General features: G+C 44.5%; 1 protein-coding gene across 1 annotated transcript in view; it reads right to left on the reverse strand.

Annotated features, from left to right (window-relative positions):
* Window positions 1-19,342, reverse strand: part of HYDIN (HYDIN axonemal central pair apparatus protein) — a 389,934-nt gene that overhangs the window by 77,554 nt on the left and 293,038 nt on the right. The window contains exons 42-46 of the mRNA XM_061172597.1: window positions 10,192-10,329; window positions 8,317-8,500; window positions 5,943-6,084; window positions 3,916-4,078; window positions 918-1,535 (exon numbers count right to left, since the gene is read on the reverse strand). Coding sequence (XP_061028580.1) covers window positions 918-1,535; window positions 3,916-4,078; window positions 5,943-6,084; window positions 8,317-8,500; window positions 10,192-10,329 — 1,245 coding nt within the window. The remainder of the gene's footprint in view (window positions 1-917; window positions 1,536-3,915; window positions 4,079-5,942; window positions 6,085-8,316; window positions 8,501-10,191; window positions 10,330-19,342) is intronic.

Consider the following 19,342-nt stretch of genomic DNA (forward strand, 5'->3'; position numbering starts at 1 on the left):
TTCGGGAAGATCCCACAGGCCGTGGAGCAACGAAGCCCGTGCGCCACAACTACAGAGCCTGTGCTCTAGCGCCCGCAAGCCATAACTACTGAGCCTGTGTGCCACAGCTACCGAAGCCCACGTGCCTAGAGTCCGTACTCCGCAATAAGAGAAGCTACCGCAATGAGAAGCCCACGCACCACAACGAAGACCCAACAGGGCCAAAAATAAACAAATAAATAAATTTATTAAAAACAAAAACAAAAACAAAAAAACTAAACCAGAGGTGGGCAAACTGTGGCCCCCTGGTGAAATCTCACTTGCTACCTGCTTTTGTAAATCAAGTTGTATTGGAGCAGAGTCTCGCCCGTTCATTTACATATTGTTGGGGGTCAGGACAGAGACTGTATGACCTGCAGCCTCAAATATTTGCTTTCTGGTGTTTCACACAAAAAGTTTGTCCCTGGACAAAAGGCTATAATAACCATCCCCTCCAAACCACTGCCAAAGGGGCTTCTAGATATGCGATGGTTTTGTTTCTAGCAACAAAAAGCTGTCTGGTAGTATAATTTCTGTCACTGGGGGAAGCCTGTGGGAAAGAAATTTTAGAATAGTTGAGCCACTTGCGTCACCCCAAAGTATACCTGCCTTGCCAACCCCTAACACAGGATTGTCAATGTTAAAAATGAACTTTACAGGTGGCTTTTTACGAGGTTAGATGGAATAGCTGAGATCTGTGGAACTTTCTATGGATGTTTCACCACATAGAAAAGGTTCCTTTAGGCATTATTGTCTTATATCCAAAGGGGCATCGGAGATTAATGGAATAAAGGGGATATGGATTTTGTGTTGAAAGAAACACTTTTACGAGGATTAGCACCGCACAGCTACCTGGCCACCTGACTCGCTACATCCCCGTCCTGGAGAAGAGGCTGTACCTGCCCCTCTTTGGGAAGCCTGTCATTCTCCAGGGCCTGCTTCCAGCTCGAGCCTTCGGAGTCGGGCATCTGGATGTTTATGAAGGGCACACCAAGATCCTTCTTCCCTTCGTGGTCCTCCTCCTTGCCCTCGCCCCCGTCGCGGCGCTCCTCCTGCGCGCGGAGCTTCTCTAGCCGCTCCCTCTCGGCCCTCTCCCGCTCCAGGCGCTCCCTCTCCGCGCGCTCCCTCTCCCGGTCCTTGCGGCCTCGGCGCCCACCCGACGACGACGGAACCTGGCGCTGGTCGGTTCCGTCCTCATGGCTCGCAACCTCGGCCCCGGTATGATGCAGCAGAACTCCTTGCTTCCGGTCCCAGTACGTGAGGATGTTCTGGATGTCCCTCAGAGACAACTCATAGGTCTTAAACTTCTGGGCCATGTTCTTGTCAGTGTCCTTCGGGAAGTCCCCTTCGCTGTCCTCTTGTTCCTGGGCAAGAGGAAACCCAGGCATGTTGACATCTGACAGCTGGTTCTTCTTCTTCTTGTTCAATTCCTCCTTCTCCGCAGCCACCTGCTCCCTAACGGAGACTTTTCTTTCTATCGCGTCATTCTTCAACTCTAGTTTGGAAAAAGTAAGAATCTAGGAGGCAAAACACATAAATTATTCTTCAAAGAGTTCTTTAAGGGAGAGCAAATCACATAAAGAAGAGCAAGAGGGTGTTTTGTTTCGTCAGAAGGCCTCATACAATTCCAGGCACCTCATATACACACTAGGGCTGTGCCTAAGAATTGCCCGGGGGCCTTTCTCAACATATCCGCTCTGTGGTCCTTCCCTGTCATACAGCTGGCTGGGGCCTGGCATTACGCACTTGGTAAAAGGTGCACAGAACCGTGATGTGCACTCGTGGTTGAGAGCTGCTGTTTTGAAGGATCAATGGGAAAGGATCCCCAAAACGATCCTCTCTTCGGGAGAGGCCAGAGCGTAGAGGTCCAATCCCGGCCGCACCGCTTGCTAGCTGTGGGATCTGGGGTGAGCAATTCACATCTCTGTCCTATCTGTATAATGTTGATAGTAATATTAATAAGTACCCCAGAGGACTACTGAAGATTAGATGTGTGAATACATGTAAAAAGCTTATAATAGCGTCAGTCCCAATTCCTCCCACCCCACCCCTTTCCCCCTTGGTATCCATACATTTGTTCTCTATGCCGGTGTCTCTATTTCTGCTTGGTAAATAAGGTCATCTGTACCATTTTTCTAAATTCACATATATATGTTAATATATGATATTTGTTTTTCTCTTTTTGACTTACTTCACTCTGTGTGACTCTCTCTAATTGACACATATACACTATTGATACTATGTATAAAATAGACAACTGATGGGAACATACGGTATAGCACTGGGAACTCTACTTATGCACTGTGGTGTCTTAAATGGGATGGAAATCCCAAAGGGAGGGGACATACGTATACGCATGGCTGATTCGTTTTGCTGTGCAGTAGAAGCTAACACAACATTGTAAAGCAACTATACTCCAGTAAAAAATAATTTAAAAAAAGCTTATAATAGTGTCTGCCACAGAGTAAAGGATCTCTTAATGTCAAATTATTAAAATTATACAGGTTATGTATATAATCAGTATTGTTGGGAACAGATGAGGGTTTAGAATCTGGCTGCACTCCAGCCTTTTAAACAAAGTATTTATATAATGAAGCTAGCATAGAGAAACCAACCTTATTCTCTTTCTTACTGCCCTTTTAAACCTGCTTTGTGGGCTCTGATTTTCTCTTCTCCAATGAACTCCTCTGGGAGGCTTCACAGGCTTTCGGGTCATTCTTTGATGACATGAAGTCCAGTTCAGTCTAACGATCACTGCCTGCAGTACAGCCCAGTGACAGCTCTGTTCCTGCCTAAGTTCAGGCTTGGAGGCATCGGCCCAGGTTGGCTATTCCCCTCACTGCACTGCATCAAATCCTCCTCCACTTGTCCCTCTCTACAGCCTGGAGAGAACCGTTGGCAAGGCTGCCTGCTGGCGGGGGTGGCTCACCTTAGTTGTGTAGGGAGGGGAGGGGCTTGGCGCCTACTGTATTATTCCCCATCTGTAGGTCACTGCCAAGACACCGAGAGTTCTGTTTGGACATCCTGTTCTAAGCAGAAGTGGATTTTGCGTGGACGAATAGGCCTGCTGAGGGGAGGACTTGTACCTGGAAGGTTGCGGGAGTCTGAACTCCAGGCCTGCTTGTTTCTTGTGCTTGTTTTGGTGCTGAAGTTCTGTGCACTCAAACCCTGCTCCTTCCTGAGCTCTACCTGATGGGGATCCCTGAACACTGAGTCCTTTGCCCTTATGTCTACCTCCTGGGACCAGTCTGCACCTCGTCTGGGAGTCTGGCTTTAGTTTCACCCTCAGAACTCCCGGTGCTGGAATGGCCACTGTGCACACCAGCTAGCCACACCCCTCGGCCACCAGCGCCATCCTGGGCATAGCTCTGGCCGTTCTGCCCTTCCCGTATCACGGAGGGCAGAGATGTTGACAGCTGAGCTTGGCAGGCTGATAAACGCAAGGACAGCTTATGCTGGAGCATCTCCCTTGACTGTTGTCAAGGATCAGCCCTTGGTTGAACACACTGACTTGCTGGCTCACTGGAGGCAACTCTTTCCTACTAGACTATTTAGTCCAGGGGACTGCAGGGGACAGTGAAAAGAGCCAGGTCTGTGCTCACGCACAACCGGTATGGCTTTACCCTTTTCAACCTCAGATGGGGTTCATGTCTATGAACCTCCGAGGGAGAGCAGGATGCAAAAGGGCAGGATTATGTGAAGCATAAGACAGCACTGGACACAGAGTCAGTGATCAACAAATGTTGGTTCCTCTCCTCCTACCTTCTGCACCACCACAACATCTACACAGTCTTGGGTCAGTTTTTTGGAGGGGAAATGTGCGGGGCTGACTGGCCGGTTGCAGTGGTGGACCACTCTGTGCCTGCCTTTTGCTAAGGGACGAGTGAGGGTTGCTACCTGCCGACTTGGTATCTGAGATTTCTTCATGGGCAGCTCCTCCTTTACGGGTCCCTGCTTTGGCTTTTTGTTCCTCCGTTTTAGCTCATCTTCTTCCTTCTGCCGCTCAAGTTCCTGCTGTAGCTTCTTTTCCTGCATCTCCTTTGCCAGTCTCTCCAGCTCCCTTCATCAAGCCAGGCAGAGAAAACAGAGTTCAGAGGCCCTCCTGCCCGAGCCCCTCCCCTGCCTGGGATCACTTGGTGGGAGAACATGGGGCAGAGCTTTCTTGGGCATAAAAAGAAGGAACAAAGAAAGCTGGGTATACAGGAAGGAAGGAAGGAAGGAAGAAGGAAGGGAGGGAAGAGAAGGAAAGAAAGGAGGAAAGGATGGCTCATATCTATCTTTGAATGGTCATTCAGCAAAACTGATAATTGAAGCTCAACTAAGAGGAATTCTCAACTAATCTGTGTTTCTATTCCAAACTCCTTTCATAGGAGAGTGAGGCAAGGGCTGGAAATAAGCTTGATGTTAGCACTTTTAAAAAGCAACTTTCAAAGATCGTTCTGATATCGGTACAGATGAGGCCCAGCTTCCTTCCTACACTCATGTCGTAGGTTTAGATAAGAAGAAATGGTGTTTTTAAGAGCAGTCCCCACCCTGGCTAGCTCGGAGCCATGGTGCTGGAGCTGAAGGCCACCCTCTCTTTCCTTCTCTTTCTTTCCTTTCCAGCTATGGATTCAAACGTGTTTGCCCTGCTGCTAATGGCAGAGAGGGCACCAAGCCTGGGCACCAAGTACAGACAAGAGTGGAAGGGATAGCATTTCTGAAGATATGAAATCCATCTATGTTCATCTCTGGGAATCCCTAGTTGTTCCCAGCTGCTGTGGCTCTCTGTCCACTGAAGCTGACTCATCATGACTTCATGACTTCGTGTGTGTGTGTGTGTGTGTGTGTGTGTGATACAAACAAGTCACTGCTGACCTTGGAGGATCAGATTTGCATTTCCTAAGTCCACTGTGAGATGAACACCTGAAAGTAATGACCTGGATGAGAAAGAAAAGCGACTCCTTTGAAATCCCAAAGCTGGGATTTTCATACCTCTGGAGGACTGGGCATGTTTACAGTAGACCATGCAGGAGAAGAGATGAGGGTATATGTACTGCATACTGCAGAGGACATAAAAGCTCTTTTGGGGCCAGTGGGAGGAGTCTGGAGGTGGAGGGAGAGGACAGAAGAGGGTTAAATTGTAGGCAAGCATCTTGGTCTTCCCCCTCCAATGTTTGGAATCCTAGGGAGGGGTAGGAAATAGACGCCCCCTCCCTTGGCATGTTTGAAGATCTGAGGGCAGAAAGGACATATTTCTCGCTGCCCACCTGTATCTGAGATGACCTGAGATAGTGGCCTAAGTCTCTTGGGTGGTGTGGAGGGGATCCAGTCGTTCCCGTGTGGTCCCCAGGGATAGGCACAGAAGGTGGCTGAGAGGACTGGCTTGGGGGCCTGCCCAGGGTCTCTGGTGAACTGCCCAGGCTGAGGATCAAGGGACAGAGGCGGTGAGACCTCAGGGAATGGACAGCACCACCAAAGGCCAAGATGGTAGCCAGGGAAGGAGGAGAAATGGCTGAGTTATGCGGGGGCAACCACCATACCCATGTCACAAGAATGTCCCTGGGTCACCAGCTGTGGACACCTGAGCACAGAAGTTGATGAGCCACATTTGTCACGGGGAGCCAGCAGGAGCCCCAGGACAGCACAGGGGCCAGAAGCCCCTCCCCTCATCACATTACATAACCTTTCCCTGAGTCCCAGCTGTCCCCAAGAAACAAGGAAGGAGAGGAGAATGAAGACCTGGCAAGGCTGCAGCAACCAGCACCCTGGATGTGCAAGATATGTGTTTCTGCTCTCAGCAGTTCGTCCTCCCGGGTCTCCTGTGGCCATTGCTCCCCGGCTCCTCCACCCCCGATGACCACGGTCTCTGGGATGGGCTGTGCGCCTCACGGAAGTTGCTCCCCGGGGCTGTGCTTCCGTTCTGACAAGCCCCTGACACTGACCTTCTCTTCCTCTCCCGGAGGGCCTGCTGAACCTCACGATTGAACGCTATTTTCTCTTCCTCTGTCAAGGCATCATATTCTTCCTCATCCATGTTTTGCAGACGCTCCTTCTCTCTCTGAAGCGCTTCCCTGCGTATGTGCTCTGTCGGGGGAACAAACAGGAAGGTGGGGAAAACTCACTCAGCAGCTTTGGCTGCAGGGTCCCCCTGTGGTTTAGCTCTCAGCCTAAACAGGCTGCGGAGGGTGTGTGACAGTGAGAGGTGGCTGGTGCCACAGGCGGCATTCCTAATCGCTGGTGGGGTTTCCTGCATTCACACAGTTCCCAAATTGGTTTCCATCTGTGGCAGGCTGAATAGAGGCCCCAAAGCGGTCCCCGTCCTAATACCCAGAACCTGTGAATATGCTACCTTACAGGGCAGAAAGGACTCTGCAGATGTGATTAAATTAAGGACCTTGAGTTGGGGAGATTATCCTGGATTATCTGAGTGGGCCCAGTATAATCAAAGAGGTCCACTACAGGGAGGCAGGAGGGTCAGGCCCAAAGAAGATGTGATGACGAAGCAGAGGGAGAGACGGAGATGTGACAATGGAGGCAGGGGTCAGAGAGCTGCGAGGCAGGGACCACGAGCCAAGAAATACAGGTGGCCTCTAGAAGCTGGAAAAGGCAAGGGAAAGGATTCTCCCCTAGAGCCTCCAAAGGAACGTGGCTCTACTGACACCTCAATTTTAGGACTTCTGACCTCCAGAACTGTAAGATAATAAATCTGTGTGAAGTCACGAAGTCTGAAGTAATTTGTTATAGGAGCAAAGAAACATACCACCCACTGACTTTACCTATTATTAGCATATGCCACCAAAGTGCTCAGGGCGAAACAACCACCTGCAGACCAAGGGGAACCGCCTTCCACACCCTACACGTCCTGAAGTGTGGTTCACACTCGGCACGAAGGCACTCAGCTTCTTCTGCACCTTCACCAGCACCACATTCTCACCTGACATTTCTGTAAGGTTGAGCTTTGGGCTCGGAGATCTACATCCTGAGTTCTTTCTCTGACACTTACCGAGGGCTAGTAATGGATCAGAATAATAATTCCTCCTTCATAGGGCTGTTGTGGAGATCATATAAGCAATCGTGTAAGGCACCTAGCCCAGCGCCTGGCACATTCATAAATGTTCAATAAAAATTAGATTTTAATATAATAATATTGCTACTGTATGCTGCCTCAGGATTTTAAAAAATGATTCAGGGAATAGGAGCCCATATGGCAACTGTGAAAAACTAAAACTTCAATCTACAGATGACTGAGAAAATGAAAAGAGATACTTTTTTCCAAAAGTGGATCACTGAGGGGAAATGAGCTTTCTGGAAAACTAGGAATCTAGACGTTGAAATACTGCTGAGAGATGCCTGGTCATTCTTTCTCATTTTTCTCTGCATGAGAATAAAAGGAGGCAGTCTCTGAGTTCTGTTTAAGAACTAAGAGAGCTCAGTATTTGCAAATGTTTCCTTAAATGGAAAAGCATTATGATTGGTGTAGATTGTTCTAGAAGAGAGAAGTAAGGCTGAGTGAGGAAGGGCAGTGATGCGGCCAGCTGGGTCTGCTTCTGACTAGACTGGGAACTTAAGCAAACATTACTTTCTTTGTGTGTGTGTATGTATTTTTCAATCGTTGAAAATTTTTTCCAGGCCACTGATGTAATGACAAAAAAGAAAAGGGTTCAGAGTTACACAGACCTTACTGATTTGCGATGTGACCTTACACAAGACTTTGGATACCTCTGAGCCTCATTTTCCTCATCTGTAGAATCGGGGCAGTAATCTTCATAGGGTTGTTGTGAGGATTAAATGACCCAAAGTGTCATTTAAAGACATTTACAGTGTACACCATGTCTGCTGCAGTGCCTGGTACACAGCAGACTAAAATGTAGAAATTGTTCCATAAAGTGATCAGCACCTCTGGTCTTACAGGAAATGCACAGTTGACTTAAACAAAACCGACAAGCTAATGCGTCAACTGAGTCAGGATGGGACCTGTGATCGGGTCCCCTCAGATAGGCTGTAATTACAGAGAAGATGAAGGGATGCAGTGTGATGTCGGGGGAAAGAGGAAGGTGCCTGCAGTCAAAAGATCTGGGTTCATCCTTCCTTCTATAATCTCTCAACAGGTCACTTGTGTCTCAGTTTGCTCACAGGCAAAGTAGAAATAAGAACTCCCAGCCACCTTCCAGGGCAGAGGTGGGGTGCCAATGAGATGGCAAATGTAATAGTTTCATGTAAGCCATGGCATGGAAGCACTGTAAGAAGCCTAGAGCTCTGTTTAAAGGAAAGACCTGTAGGGCTTGGGACGGACAGCCTAGGAGGGTATGGGCTTGCCTTCTTGCTCCTTTTTGGCCTTCTCCTGGGCCTTCATGGCTGCATAATCTTGGGCCATGTTGATGACATAGATATGCTCCCGGGTGCCAATGGCCTTCAGCAGGCAGAGGAGAGCAGCAGCCGCATTCCGCGCAAAGAGCGTCTCCAGGCTGTCAAACACCACTCCTCGGTAGCAGTCACTCAGCTGAAACCAGAGAGCAAAGACAGTTACTGTGGCCACAAGATCATCTGTTCTCTAAGGAGAAAAGTTGCTTGTTCTTTTGTTGGTGCTTTTACTGGTGCTGCAATTGGTTCTGCAGACCTACTGGGTCCGGATGAAAATCCCATTCAACTGCCCTTCCACCTGCTAGATTCCAGGGGCTGTGATTAAATAAGAGAGAAAAATAAAAACATTTTAGCAGTCGTGAAAGATCTTTACCATACATATTTGTAGAGTAAAGGATTTATTCTGTCTCTATAGAGATAAAGAAAACAAACTAAATGTTAAAGCGAGGGTCTGGGAAGATCCATGAAGTACAGGGAAGGAAGATGCAAAGGAAAGGTGTCCCCATGCAGCAAGGGCAGCTGTAGCAGATGGGCCATTTGTATCGTCCTTAGTGGTATTCCTGCCTTGGAGTGTAATGGTTTTGATAACGTTAACTATTGTAGAACAGCCTTGGCTGTGCTGCAGTGTTACTTAAAGTGTAGTGCACAGACTGGCTACCACTGGCTAGGAACTGATTACTACCAGTTTTTGACGAGACAAGAATCTTGTGCCAGAAAATCAACTACTACAATCAGTAAATACACTATTTAGTTTAGCTGCTGTTTTTTTGCCTTGTAGGAAGACTTTGTCAATAAAGGAAGCAGTGCAAGCTCCGTATCTCATCAGAGGCCAGTACTTTGAGTAGCACAGCTTTCCTGGCTTATTTTGGGCTTTACCAATGATTCTCAGCCTTTATCTGGGTGCATGAAACACCTGCACACTTACTAGACCACTTAGCTCAAATCACCTGAGAGCAACAGTACCTTTAATGCAGTAGCGAGTTCAAACCTTAACACGAATCATTTCTGGTGATGACATTCCTCCTCTTCCGGGAACCTCAAGTCTAATTTTGTTATATTTAAATGCGCAATTAATAGTGCGGCCCATTTTCGAAAACCAAAGCAAACACAGAACTCTAGGACATGGTGAACAATTTAGTTCTCTGTAAACCATAAGCAGCAAACCCTCCCAAATCCTGCGGATCTAGTTTTCTTTTAACTGTACACCACTTATGAAAAATCAAAACAAAAAGAAACAGTTATTGTGTTTCTGATTTTAAGAGCAATATATCATTATAAAATAATTCAGAAATGTATGAAGATTAAAAACCTATAATCTTGCTATTCAAAGATAACCACAGTTAACATGTACATTAAGTGTTTTTACTATGTGTATGATATACATTTGTAAATATTTTTAGAGAAATATAATTGTGCTTTACATACTATTTCATAATCTGCTTTTTTCAGTTAATAACACATTGAAAACTTACCTTTACCACAATTAACATAGCTCCAAATTCTAACTTTTCATGGCCCCACGTTATAATTTTTAACATACCACTGTAGGGCTGTACCATGAGTCTGTCTTTGTGTGTGTGTGTTTTGAAGGCGCTACCTTCTGCCCACTGGTCCTTTAAGGTGAGTGGCTTCAGGCAGCAGACTGAGCCAGGGTCAGAGACTGACAAGGGCTGTGTCAAAAGGACAAAAGAGGGTGAAGAAACCCATCTTTCCTCTCCAAGACCCCTGGGTTCTGAGCTGCTGTGGGTGGGTGATGGCTGAGAATCTCAGCTCACAGCGTGGGGACGATGTGTGAGCCCTGCATCTCTGTGCAGGTGGGTGTGGACGTACCTGAATACGCTCGGCCAGGATCTGAGTGAAGAGCTCCTCAGGGAGCACGCAGCTCACAAGCCCGGTATCACCTCCAATACTGGCGCTGACGCTGAGCCGGCGCTGCGTGGGTCCCGAGGGGAGAGGACTGGAGGAAATCTGTTCAGAAAAAGAAGGATCAGGAGTTAGGACCCAGCTTGGTGTTCCAACAACTCATACACTTACGAGCCATGTTACCTCGGGAAAATCATCTAATCTCTCTGGGTCTCATTTCCTCATCTGTAAAATGGGGATTGCATTGTAAAATGGAAGACTCCTATCTCACTTAAAGAACTGCTCTAACCTTCAAGCAGGAACACTGTGGAAGGTGCTTTATATGTGTACCGAACAGCAAACATTTGTTCATGAATTCAACAAATATTTATTGAACACTTTGGATGCACCAGGGACCCCTCTAGTACCAGGGATACAACCACAAACAAGGCTGGCAGTGTTGCTGCCCACGTGGTCCTTGTGTTCAAATGGGGGGTGGGAGACAGAAAAGGAGCACATGAATATACAAATCACTGATATAATATCAGATAGTGATGAGTGCAAGGAAGAAAACAATCAGTTAAGGGAATAAAGAACCATGACAGGGTTTAACAATGGCTATTTAGAGACCAGATCCTGAGAGACAGGTCTTTCTGAAAGGGAACAGCAAGGTCCCTCATCATGAGTGTGCTGTGGGTGTGTGGGAAGCACACAGGAGCCCAGGGCGACTGCAGCTGAGTGAGCAATGCGGAAGATGGTCAGGCTTAAAGTCGAAGATACAGTCAGGCCAGAACATGCAGGGCTTGTAGGACGGTAAGGAATTTGCATTTTATTCCAAGTATTATGGGAAGTTGTTGGCATGTTTGAGGCAGATAAATGATCTTGTTTTTCTTTTTAAAAGACCACTCTACCTGCACAAGGTAACAAGAGTGAAGCAGGAAGATGAGTTAGTTAGATATCTCTGTGGTCAAGGCAGCAGATGATGGCGGCAGGGACGAGGACAGTCATGGTGGAAGTGGCTGATACAGGGTATATTCTGGAAGTAGAGCCAATAGGATTTGGGATGGGATATGAAAGAAAGAGAGGCATCAAGCATGACTCCTTGAGTTTTGACCTGAGCAAGTTGGAAAGTGGTGAAGTTATTTATTAAGACAGGAAAGACTGAAGGAAGAACATTTGCCTTTTCGTTTTGTTTTTCTGGGGGGAAAGCAAGTGTCAATTTTTGGACATATAAATTTTGAGACATCTTGAAGCCATTCAGTAGAGATATTTAATGTGAGTTTGGATATATGAACCTGAGCGTGGGGAGAAATTAGGGCTGGAGATAGAAATTTAAGAGTCATAAGGATATTGAAAATATATTTAAGAAATGAAGTGGATGAGATCATCTATAAAGAAAAGAGCAGATAACTTTGTCCTAGCCTACTCTGAAAACCTGGGAATCTGGAGGAGATGGAGAAACTGGAGGAGTGGAGGGAGTCATCATTAATGAGGTAGATGGGAAAGTAGAAACATATGGTGTTCTGAAATCCAAGTAAAGAGAGCGTTTCCAGGAGGAGGGGGTTATCAGCTGCCAAAGAGGTCATGTGAGGTGAGGACAGAAAACTGGCCACTGGATTGGACAAGATGAATGCCAATGACCTTGAGAAGAGTAGCCAGTGGAGTGGTGAGGACAAAGGCTCACTGGAATTGATGGAAGAGAGAATGGTGGAGAGGACAAGGAGGCAATCATCCAGCAACCCTTTGGAGGAATAGCTATGGAGAGGAGCTGAGAGATGAGGTAATACTTGTAGGGGGATCTGGGGCTGTGGGAAAGTATTTTAAAGATGGGAGGTAATACAGCATGCATAGACGATGACAGGAAGGATTCAATAGACAGGGGAGAAAAAACAAATGAGACAGAGGACACAACTGCAGGGATTTAGCCCTTGAATGAGAGAGAAGGGGTGGAGTCCAGTGCCCATGTGCAGGGGTAGGCTTTGGATAAGAGCAGGGGCAGTTACTCAGGTGCAGGGAAGGCATAGCACCATGTTAGAATGAAGGTTGGCTGGTAGGTTTGGTGGTGGGAGGATAAGGTGGTTGTCTTCTGGTTGTTGCTGTGCACTCCATGAAGTCAGAAGAGAGATCAGTAGCTGAGAATGAGAAAGAGGCAAGTGTCTTAGAGGTTTGGAGAGTGGTAATGGCAATAAAACAGCTATCTTGAAGAGATGGATGGCAAATGTACTAGGGCAGATCTGAGGGTCCACTTGAGATTTGTGGTCTTAAATTTATTTAATTTTTAAATTTTTAAATTTAATTTATTTTTTTATACAGCAGGTTCTTATTAGTCACCAATTTTATACACATCAGTGTATACATGTCAATCCCAATCGCCCAATTCAGCACACCACCACCACCACCCCCCAGCCTCTTTCCACCCTTGGTGTCCATACGTTTGTTCTCTACATCTGTGTCTCAATTTCTGCCCTGCAAACTGGTTCATCTGTACCATTTTCTAGGTTCCACATACATGCGTTAATATACGATATTTGTTTTTCTCTTTCTGACTTACTTCACTCTGTACGACAGTCTCTAGATCCATCCACGTCTCAACAAATGACCCAATTTCGTTCCTTTTTATGGCTGAATAATATTCCATTGTATATATGTACCACATCTTCTTTATCCATTCGTCTGTCAATGGGCATTCAGGTTGCTTCCATGACCTGGCTATTGTAAATACTGCTGCAATGAACACTGGGGTGCATGTGTCTTTTTGAATTATGGTTTTCTCTGGGTATATGCCCAGTAGTGGGATTGCTGGATCATACGGTAATTCTATTTTTAGTTTTTTAAGGAACCTCCATACTGTTCTCCATAGTGGCTGTATCAATTGACATTGCCACCAACAAGGCAAGAGGGTTCCCTTTTCTCCACACCCTCTCCAGCATTTGTTGTTTGTAGATTTTCTGATGATGCCCATTCTAACTGGTGTGAGGTGATACCTCATTGTAGTTTTGATTTGCATTTCTCTAATAATTAGTGACGTTGAGCAGCTTTTCATGTGCCTCTCGGCCATCTGTATGTCTTCTTTGGAGAAATGTCTATTTAGGTCTTCTGCTCATTTTTGGATTGGGTTGTTTGTTTTATTAATACTGAGCTGCATAAGCTGTTTATATATTTTGGAGATTAATCCTTTGTCCGTTGATTCGTTTCCAAATATTTTCTCCCATTCTGAGGGTTGTCTTTTCGTCTTGTTTATGGTTTCCTTTGCTGCGCAAAAGCTTTGAAGTTTCATTAGGTCCCATTTGTTTATTTTTGTTTTTATTTCCATTACTCTAGGAAGTGGATCAAAAAAGATCTTGCTGTGATTTATGTCAAAGAGTGTTCTTCCTATGTTTTCCTCTAAGAGTTTTATAGTGTCCAGTCTTACATTTAGGTCTCTAATCCATTTTGAGTTTATTTTTGTGTATGGTGTTAGGGAGTGTTCTAATTTCATTCTTTTACATGTAGCTGTCCAGTTTTCCCAGCACCACTTATGGAAGAGACTGTCTTTTCTCCATTGTATATCCTTGCCTCCTTTGTCATAGATTAGTTGACCACAGGTGCGTCGGTTTATCTCTGGGCTTTCTATCCTGTTCCATTGATCTATGTCTCTGTTTTTGTGCCAGTACCATATTGTCTTGATTACTGTAGCTTTGTAGTATAGTCTGAAGTCACGGAGTCTGATTCCTCCAGCTCCGTTTTTTTCCCTCAAGACTGCTTTGGCTATTCGGGGTCTTTTGAGTCTCCATACAAATTTTAAGATTTTTTGTTCTAATTCTGAAAATAATGCCATTGGTAATTTGATAGGGATTGCATTGAATCTGTAGATTGCTTTGGGTAGTATAGTCATGTTCACAATGTTGATTCTTCCAATCCAAGAACATGGTATATCTCTCCATCTGTTGGTATCATCTTTAATTTTTTCATCAGTGTCTTATAGTTTTCTGCATACAGGTCTTTTGTCTCCCCAGGTAGGTTTATTCCTAGGTATTTTAATCTTTTTGTTGCAATGGTAAATGGGAGTGTTGCTTTAATTTCTCTTTCAGATTTTTCATCATTAGTGTATAGGAATGCAAGAGATTTCTGTGCATTAATTTTGTATCTTGCAACTTTACCAAATTCATTGATTAGCTCTAGTAGTTTTCTGGTGGCATCTTTAGGATTCTCTATGTATAGTATCATGTCATCTGCAAACAGTGACAGTTCTACTTCTTCTTTTCCAATTTGTATTCCTTTTATTTCTTTTTCTCCTCTGATTGCTGTGGCTAGGACTTCCAAAACTATGTTGAATAATAGTGGCGAGAGTGGACAACCTTGTCTTGTTCCTGATCTTAGAGGAAATGCTTTCAGTTTTTCATGTTTGAGAATGATGTTTGCTGTGGGTTTGTCGTATATGGCCTTTATTATGTTGAGGTAGGTTCCCTCTATGCCCACTTCCTGGAGAGTTTTGATCATAAATGGGTGTTGAATTTTGTCAAAAGCTTTTTCTGCATCTATTGAGATGATCATATGGTTTTTATTCTTCAGTTTGTTAATATGGTGTATCACGTTGATTGATTTGCGTATATTGAAGAATCCTTGCATCCCTGGGATAAATCCCACTTGATCATGGTGTATGATCCTTTTAATGTGTTGTTGGATTCTGTTTGCTAGTATTTTGCTGAGGATTTTTGCATCTATATTCATCAGTGATATTGGTCTGTAATTTTCTTTTTTTGTAGTATCTTTGTCTGGTTTTGGTATCAGGGTGATGGTGGCCTCATAGAATGAGTTTGGGAGTGTTCCTTCCTCTGCAATTTTTTGGAATAGTTTGAGAAGGATGGGTATTAGCTCTTCTCTAAATGTTTGATAGAATTCACCTGTGAAGCCATCTGGTCCTGGACTTTGGTTTGTTGGAAGATTTTTAATCACAGTTTCAGTTTCATTACTTGTGATTGGTCTGTTCATATTTTCTTTTTCTTCCTGGTTCAGTCTTGGAAGGTTATACCTTTCTAAGAATTTGTCCATTTCTTCCAGGTTGTCCATTTTATTGGCATAGAGTTACTTGTAGTAGTCTCTTAGCATGCTTTGTATTTCTGCAGTGTCTGTTGTAACTTCTCCTTTTTCATTTCTAATTTTATTGATTTGAGTCCTCTCCCTCTTTTTCTTGATGAGTCTGGCTAATGGTTTATCAATTTTGTTTATCTTCCCAAAGAACCAGCTTTTAGTTTTATTGATCTTTGCTATTGTTTTCTTTGTTTCTATTTCATTTATTTCTCATCTGATCTTTATGATTTCTTTCCTTCTGCTTACTTTGGGTTTTGTTTGTTCTTCTTTCTCTAGTTCCTTTAGGTGTAAGGTTAGATTGTTTATTTGAGATTTTTCTTGTTTCTTGAGGTAGGCTTGTATAGCTATAAACTTCCCTCTTAGAACTGCTTTTGCTGCATCCAATAGGTTTTGGGTCGACGTGTTTTCATTGTCATTTGTCTCTAGGTATTTTTTGATTTCCTCTTTGATTTCTTCAGTGATCTCTTGGTTATTTAGTAGCGTATTATTTAGCCTCCATGTGTTTGTATTTTTTTACGTTTTTTTCCCTGTAATTCATTTCTAATCTCATAGCGTTGTGGTCAGAAAAGATGCTTGATATGATTTCAATTTTCTTAAATTTACTGAGGATTGATTTGTGACCCAAGATGTGATCCATCCTGGAGAATGTTCTGTGCACACTTGAGAAGAAAGTGTAATCTGCTGTTTTGGGATGGAATGTCCCACAAATATCAATTAAATCTATCTGGTCTATTGTGTCATTTAAAACTTCTGTTTCCTGGGCTTCCCTGGTGGTGCAGTGGTTGAGAATCTGCCTGCTAATGCAGGGGACACGGGTTCGAGCCCTGGCCTGGGAAGATCCCATATGTTGCGGAGCAACTAGGCCCATGAGCCACAACTACTGAGCCTGCGCGTCTGGAGCCTGTGCTCCGCAACAAGAGAGGCCGTGATAGTGACAGGCCTGTGCACCGCGATGAAGAGTGGCCCCCTCTTGCTGCAACTAGAGGAAGCCCTCGCACAGAAATGAAGACCCAACACAGCCAAATAAATAAATAAATAATTAAAGGTGCTAATAATTTTTTTTAAAATGTATAAAATTTCTGTTTCCTTATTTATTTTCATTTTGGATGATCTGTCCGTTGGTGTAAGTGAGGTGCTAAAGTCCCCCACTATTATTGTGTTACTGTCGACTTCCTCTTTTATAGCTGTTAGCAGTTGCCTTATGTATTGAGGTGCTCCTATGTTGGGTGCATATATATTTATAATTGTTATATTTTCTTCTTGGATTGATCCCTTGATCATTATGTAATGTCCTTCCTTGTCTCTTGTAACATTCTTTATTTTAAAATCTATTTTATCTGATATGAGTCTTGCTACTCCAGCTTTCTTTTGATTTCCATTTGCATGGAATATCTTTTTCCATCCCCTCACTTTCAGTCTGTATGTGTCTCTAGGTCTGAAGTGGGTCTCTTGTAGACAGCATATATATGGGTCTTGTTTTTGTATCCATTCAGCAAGTCTGTGTCTTTTGGTTGGAGCATTTAATCCATTCACGTTTAAGGTAATTATCGATATGTATGTTCCTATTACCATTTTCTTAATTGTTTTTGGTTTGTTTTTGTAGGTCCTCTTCTTCTCTTGTGTTTCCCAGTTAGAGAAGTTCCTTTAGCATTTGTTGTAGAGCTGGTTTGGTGGTGCTGAATTCTCTTAGCTTTTGCTTGTCTGTAAAACTTTTCATTTCTCCATTGATTCTGAATGAGATCCTTGCCGGGTAGAGTAATCTTGGTTGTAGGTTCTTCCCTTTCATCACTTTAAGTATATCATGTCACTCCCTCCTGGCTTGTAGAGTTTCTGCTGAGAAATCAGCTGTTAACTTTACGGGAGTTCCCTTGTATGTTATTTGTCATTTTTCCCTTGCTGCTTTCAATAATTTTTCTTTGTCTTTAATTTTTGCCAATTTGATTACTATGTGTCTTGGCATGTTTCTCCTTGGGTTTATCCTGTGTCGGACTCGCTGTGCTTCCTGGACTTGGTGGCTATTACCTTTCCCATGTTAGGGAAGTTTTCAACTATAATCTCTTCAAATATTTTCTCGGGTCCTTTCTCTCTCTCTTCTCCTTCTGGGACCCCTATAACGCGAATGCTGTTGCATTTAATGTTGTCCCAGAGGTCTCTTAGGCTGTCTTCATTTCTTTTCATTCTTTTTTCTTTATTCTGTTCCGCAGCAGTGAATTCCACCATTCTGTCTTCCAGGTCACTTATCCGTTCTTCTGCCTCAGTCATTCTGCTATTGATTCCTTCTAGTGTAGTCTTCATTTCAGTTATTGTATTGTTCATCTCTGTTTCTTTGTTCTTTAATTCTTCTAGGTCTTTGTTAAACATTTCTTGCATCTTCTCGATCTTTGCCTCCATTCTTTTTCCGAGGTCCTGGATCATCTTCACTATCATTATTCTGAATTCTTTTTCTGGAAGGTTGCCTATCTCCACTTCATTTAGTTGTTTTTCTGGGGTTTTATCTTGTTCCTTCATCTGGTACATAGCCCTCTGCCTTTTCATCTTGTCTATCTTTCTGTGAATGTGGTTTTGTTCCACAGGCTGCAGGATTGCAGTTCTTCTTGCTTCTGCTGTCTGCCCCCTGGCGGATGAGGTTATCTAAGAAGCTTGTGCAAGTTTCCTGATGGGAGCGACTGGTGGTGGGTAGAGCTGACTGTTGCTCTGGTGGGCGGAGCTCAGTAAAACTTTAATCCATTTGACTGCTGATGGGTGGGGCTGGGTTCCCTCCCTGTTGGTTGTTTGACCTGAGGCAACCCAACACTGGAGCCTACCTGGGCTCTTTCGTGGGGCTAATGGCAGACTCTGGGAGGGCTCATGCCAAGGAGTACTTCCCAGAACTTCTGCTGCCAGTGTCCTTGTCCTCACTGTGAACCACATCCAGCCCCCGCCTCTGCAGGAGACCCTCCAACACCAGCAGGTAGGTCTGGTTCAGTCTCCCCTGGGGTCACTGCTCCTTCCCCTGGGTCCTGACGCGCACACTACTTTGTGTGTGCCCTCCAAGAGTGGAGTCTCTGTTTCCCCCAGTTCTGTCGAAGTCCTGCAATCAAATCCCAGTGGCCTTCAAAGTCTGATTCTCTAGGAATTCTTGCTCCCATTGCTGGACCCCCAGGTTGGGAAGCATGACGTGGGGCTCAGAACCTTCACTCCAGTGGGTGGACTTCTGTGGTATAAGTGTTATCGAGTCTGTGAGTCACCCACCCAGCAGTTTTGGGATTTGATTTTACTGTGATTGTGCCCCTCCTACCGTCTCATTGTGGCTTCTCCTTTGTCTTTGGATGTGGGGTATCATTTTGGTGAGTTCCAGTGTCTTCCTGTCGATGATTGTCCAGCAGCTAGTTGTGATTCTGGTGTTCTCGCAAGAGGGAGTGAGAGCATGTCCTTCTACTCTGCCATCTTGGTTCCAATCCCTGTGGTCTTAAATTTAAATTAAGACCATTCAGGAGAGATGAAAGTTTTCTCTAGCTACGTTCAACTGCCCTACATGGAGGAGGTGGAGAATTGAGAGTACGATGAAGGGGAATGGGAAAGGGAGCACCTATAGTGATGGACCGTGAATCCAAACTGAGTAAGAAAGGAAATGAAGGGGTTGGTAGGCAGTGAAGATGTGAATTGGAGGTTTCATTGGGACCCATTATGTACCAGAATACGTCATCCGGAAAGTTAGAAGATGGTTGTCAAAAAGTAGGATGTGTGATGTAGAGATCATGAGTCTACAGGTCACAGTGAATAAGGTCTAGAATATGACCACGGTAGTGAGTAGCTGAGGAGGCCGTGGACTTGAAGAGCCAGGGTGTTGGATTAAATATTCAAAAGATTAGGATTTCAAACTGGTGTTTTCCTGGAACAAGGTGATTTATAAATAAATGACCTTATATGACAGGTCATTTCTTCATCATGTGACATAGTACACATTTCTTCCCATTTGCACCATTACTACAATTTCCATCATTGAAGAGTTCATGCTTTAGGAGAGCTTCAAGAAAACCAAACAGCCATCTCTAGGAAAAGCACTCTGACAAGGCGACAGCTGTCCAAA

This window comes from Eubalaena glacialis, chromosome 18 (assembly GCF_028564815.1).
Source record: "Eubalaena glacialis isolate mEubGla1 chromosome 18, mEubGla1.1.hap2.+ XY, whole genome shotgun sequence".
NCBI lineage: Eukaryota > Metazoa > Chordata > Mammalia > Artiodactyla > Balaenidae > Eubalaena > Eubalaena glacialis.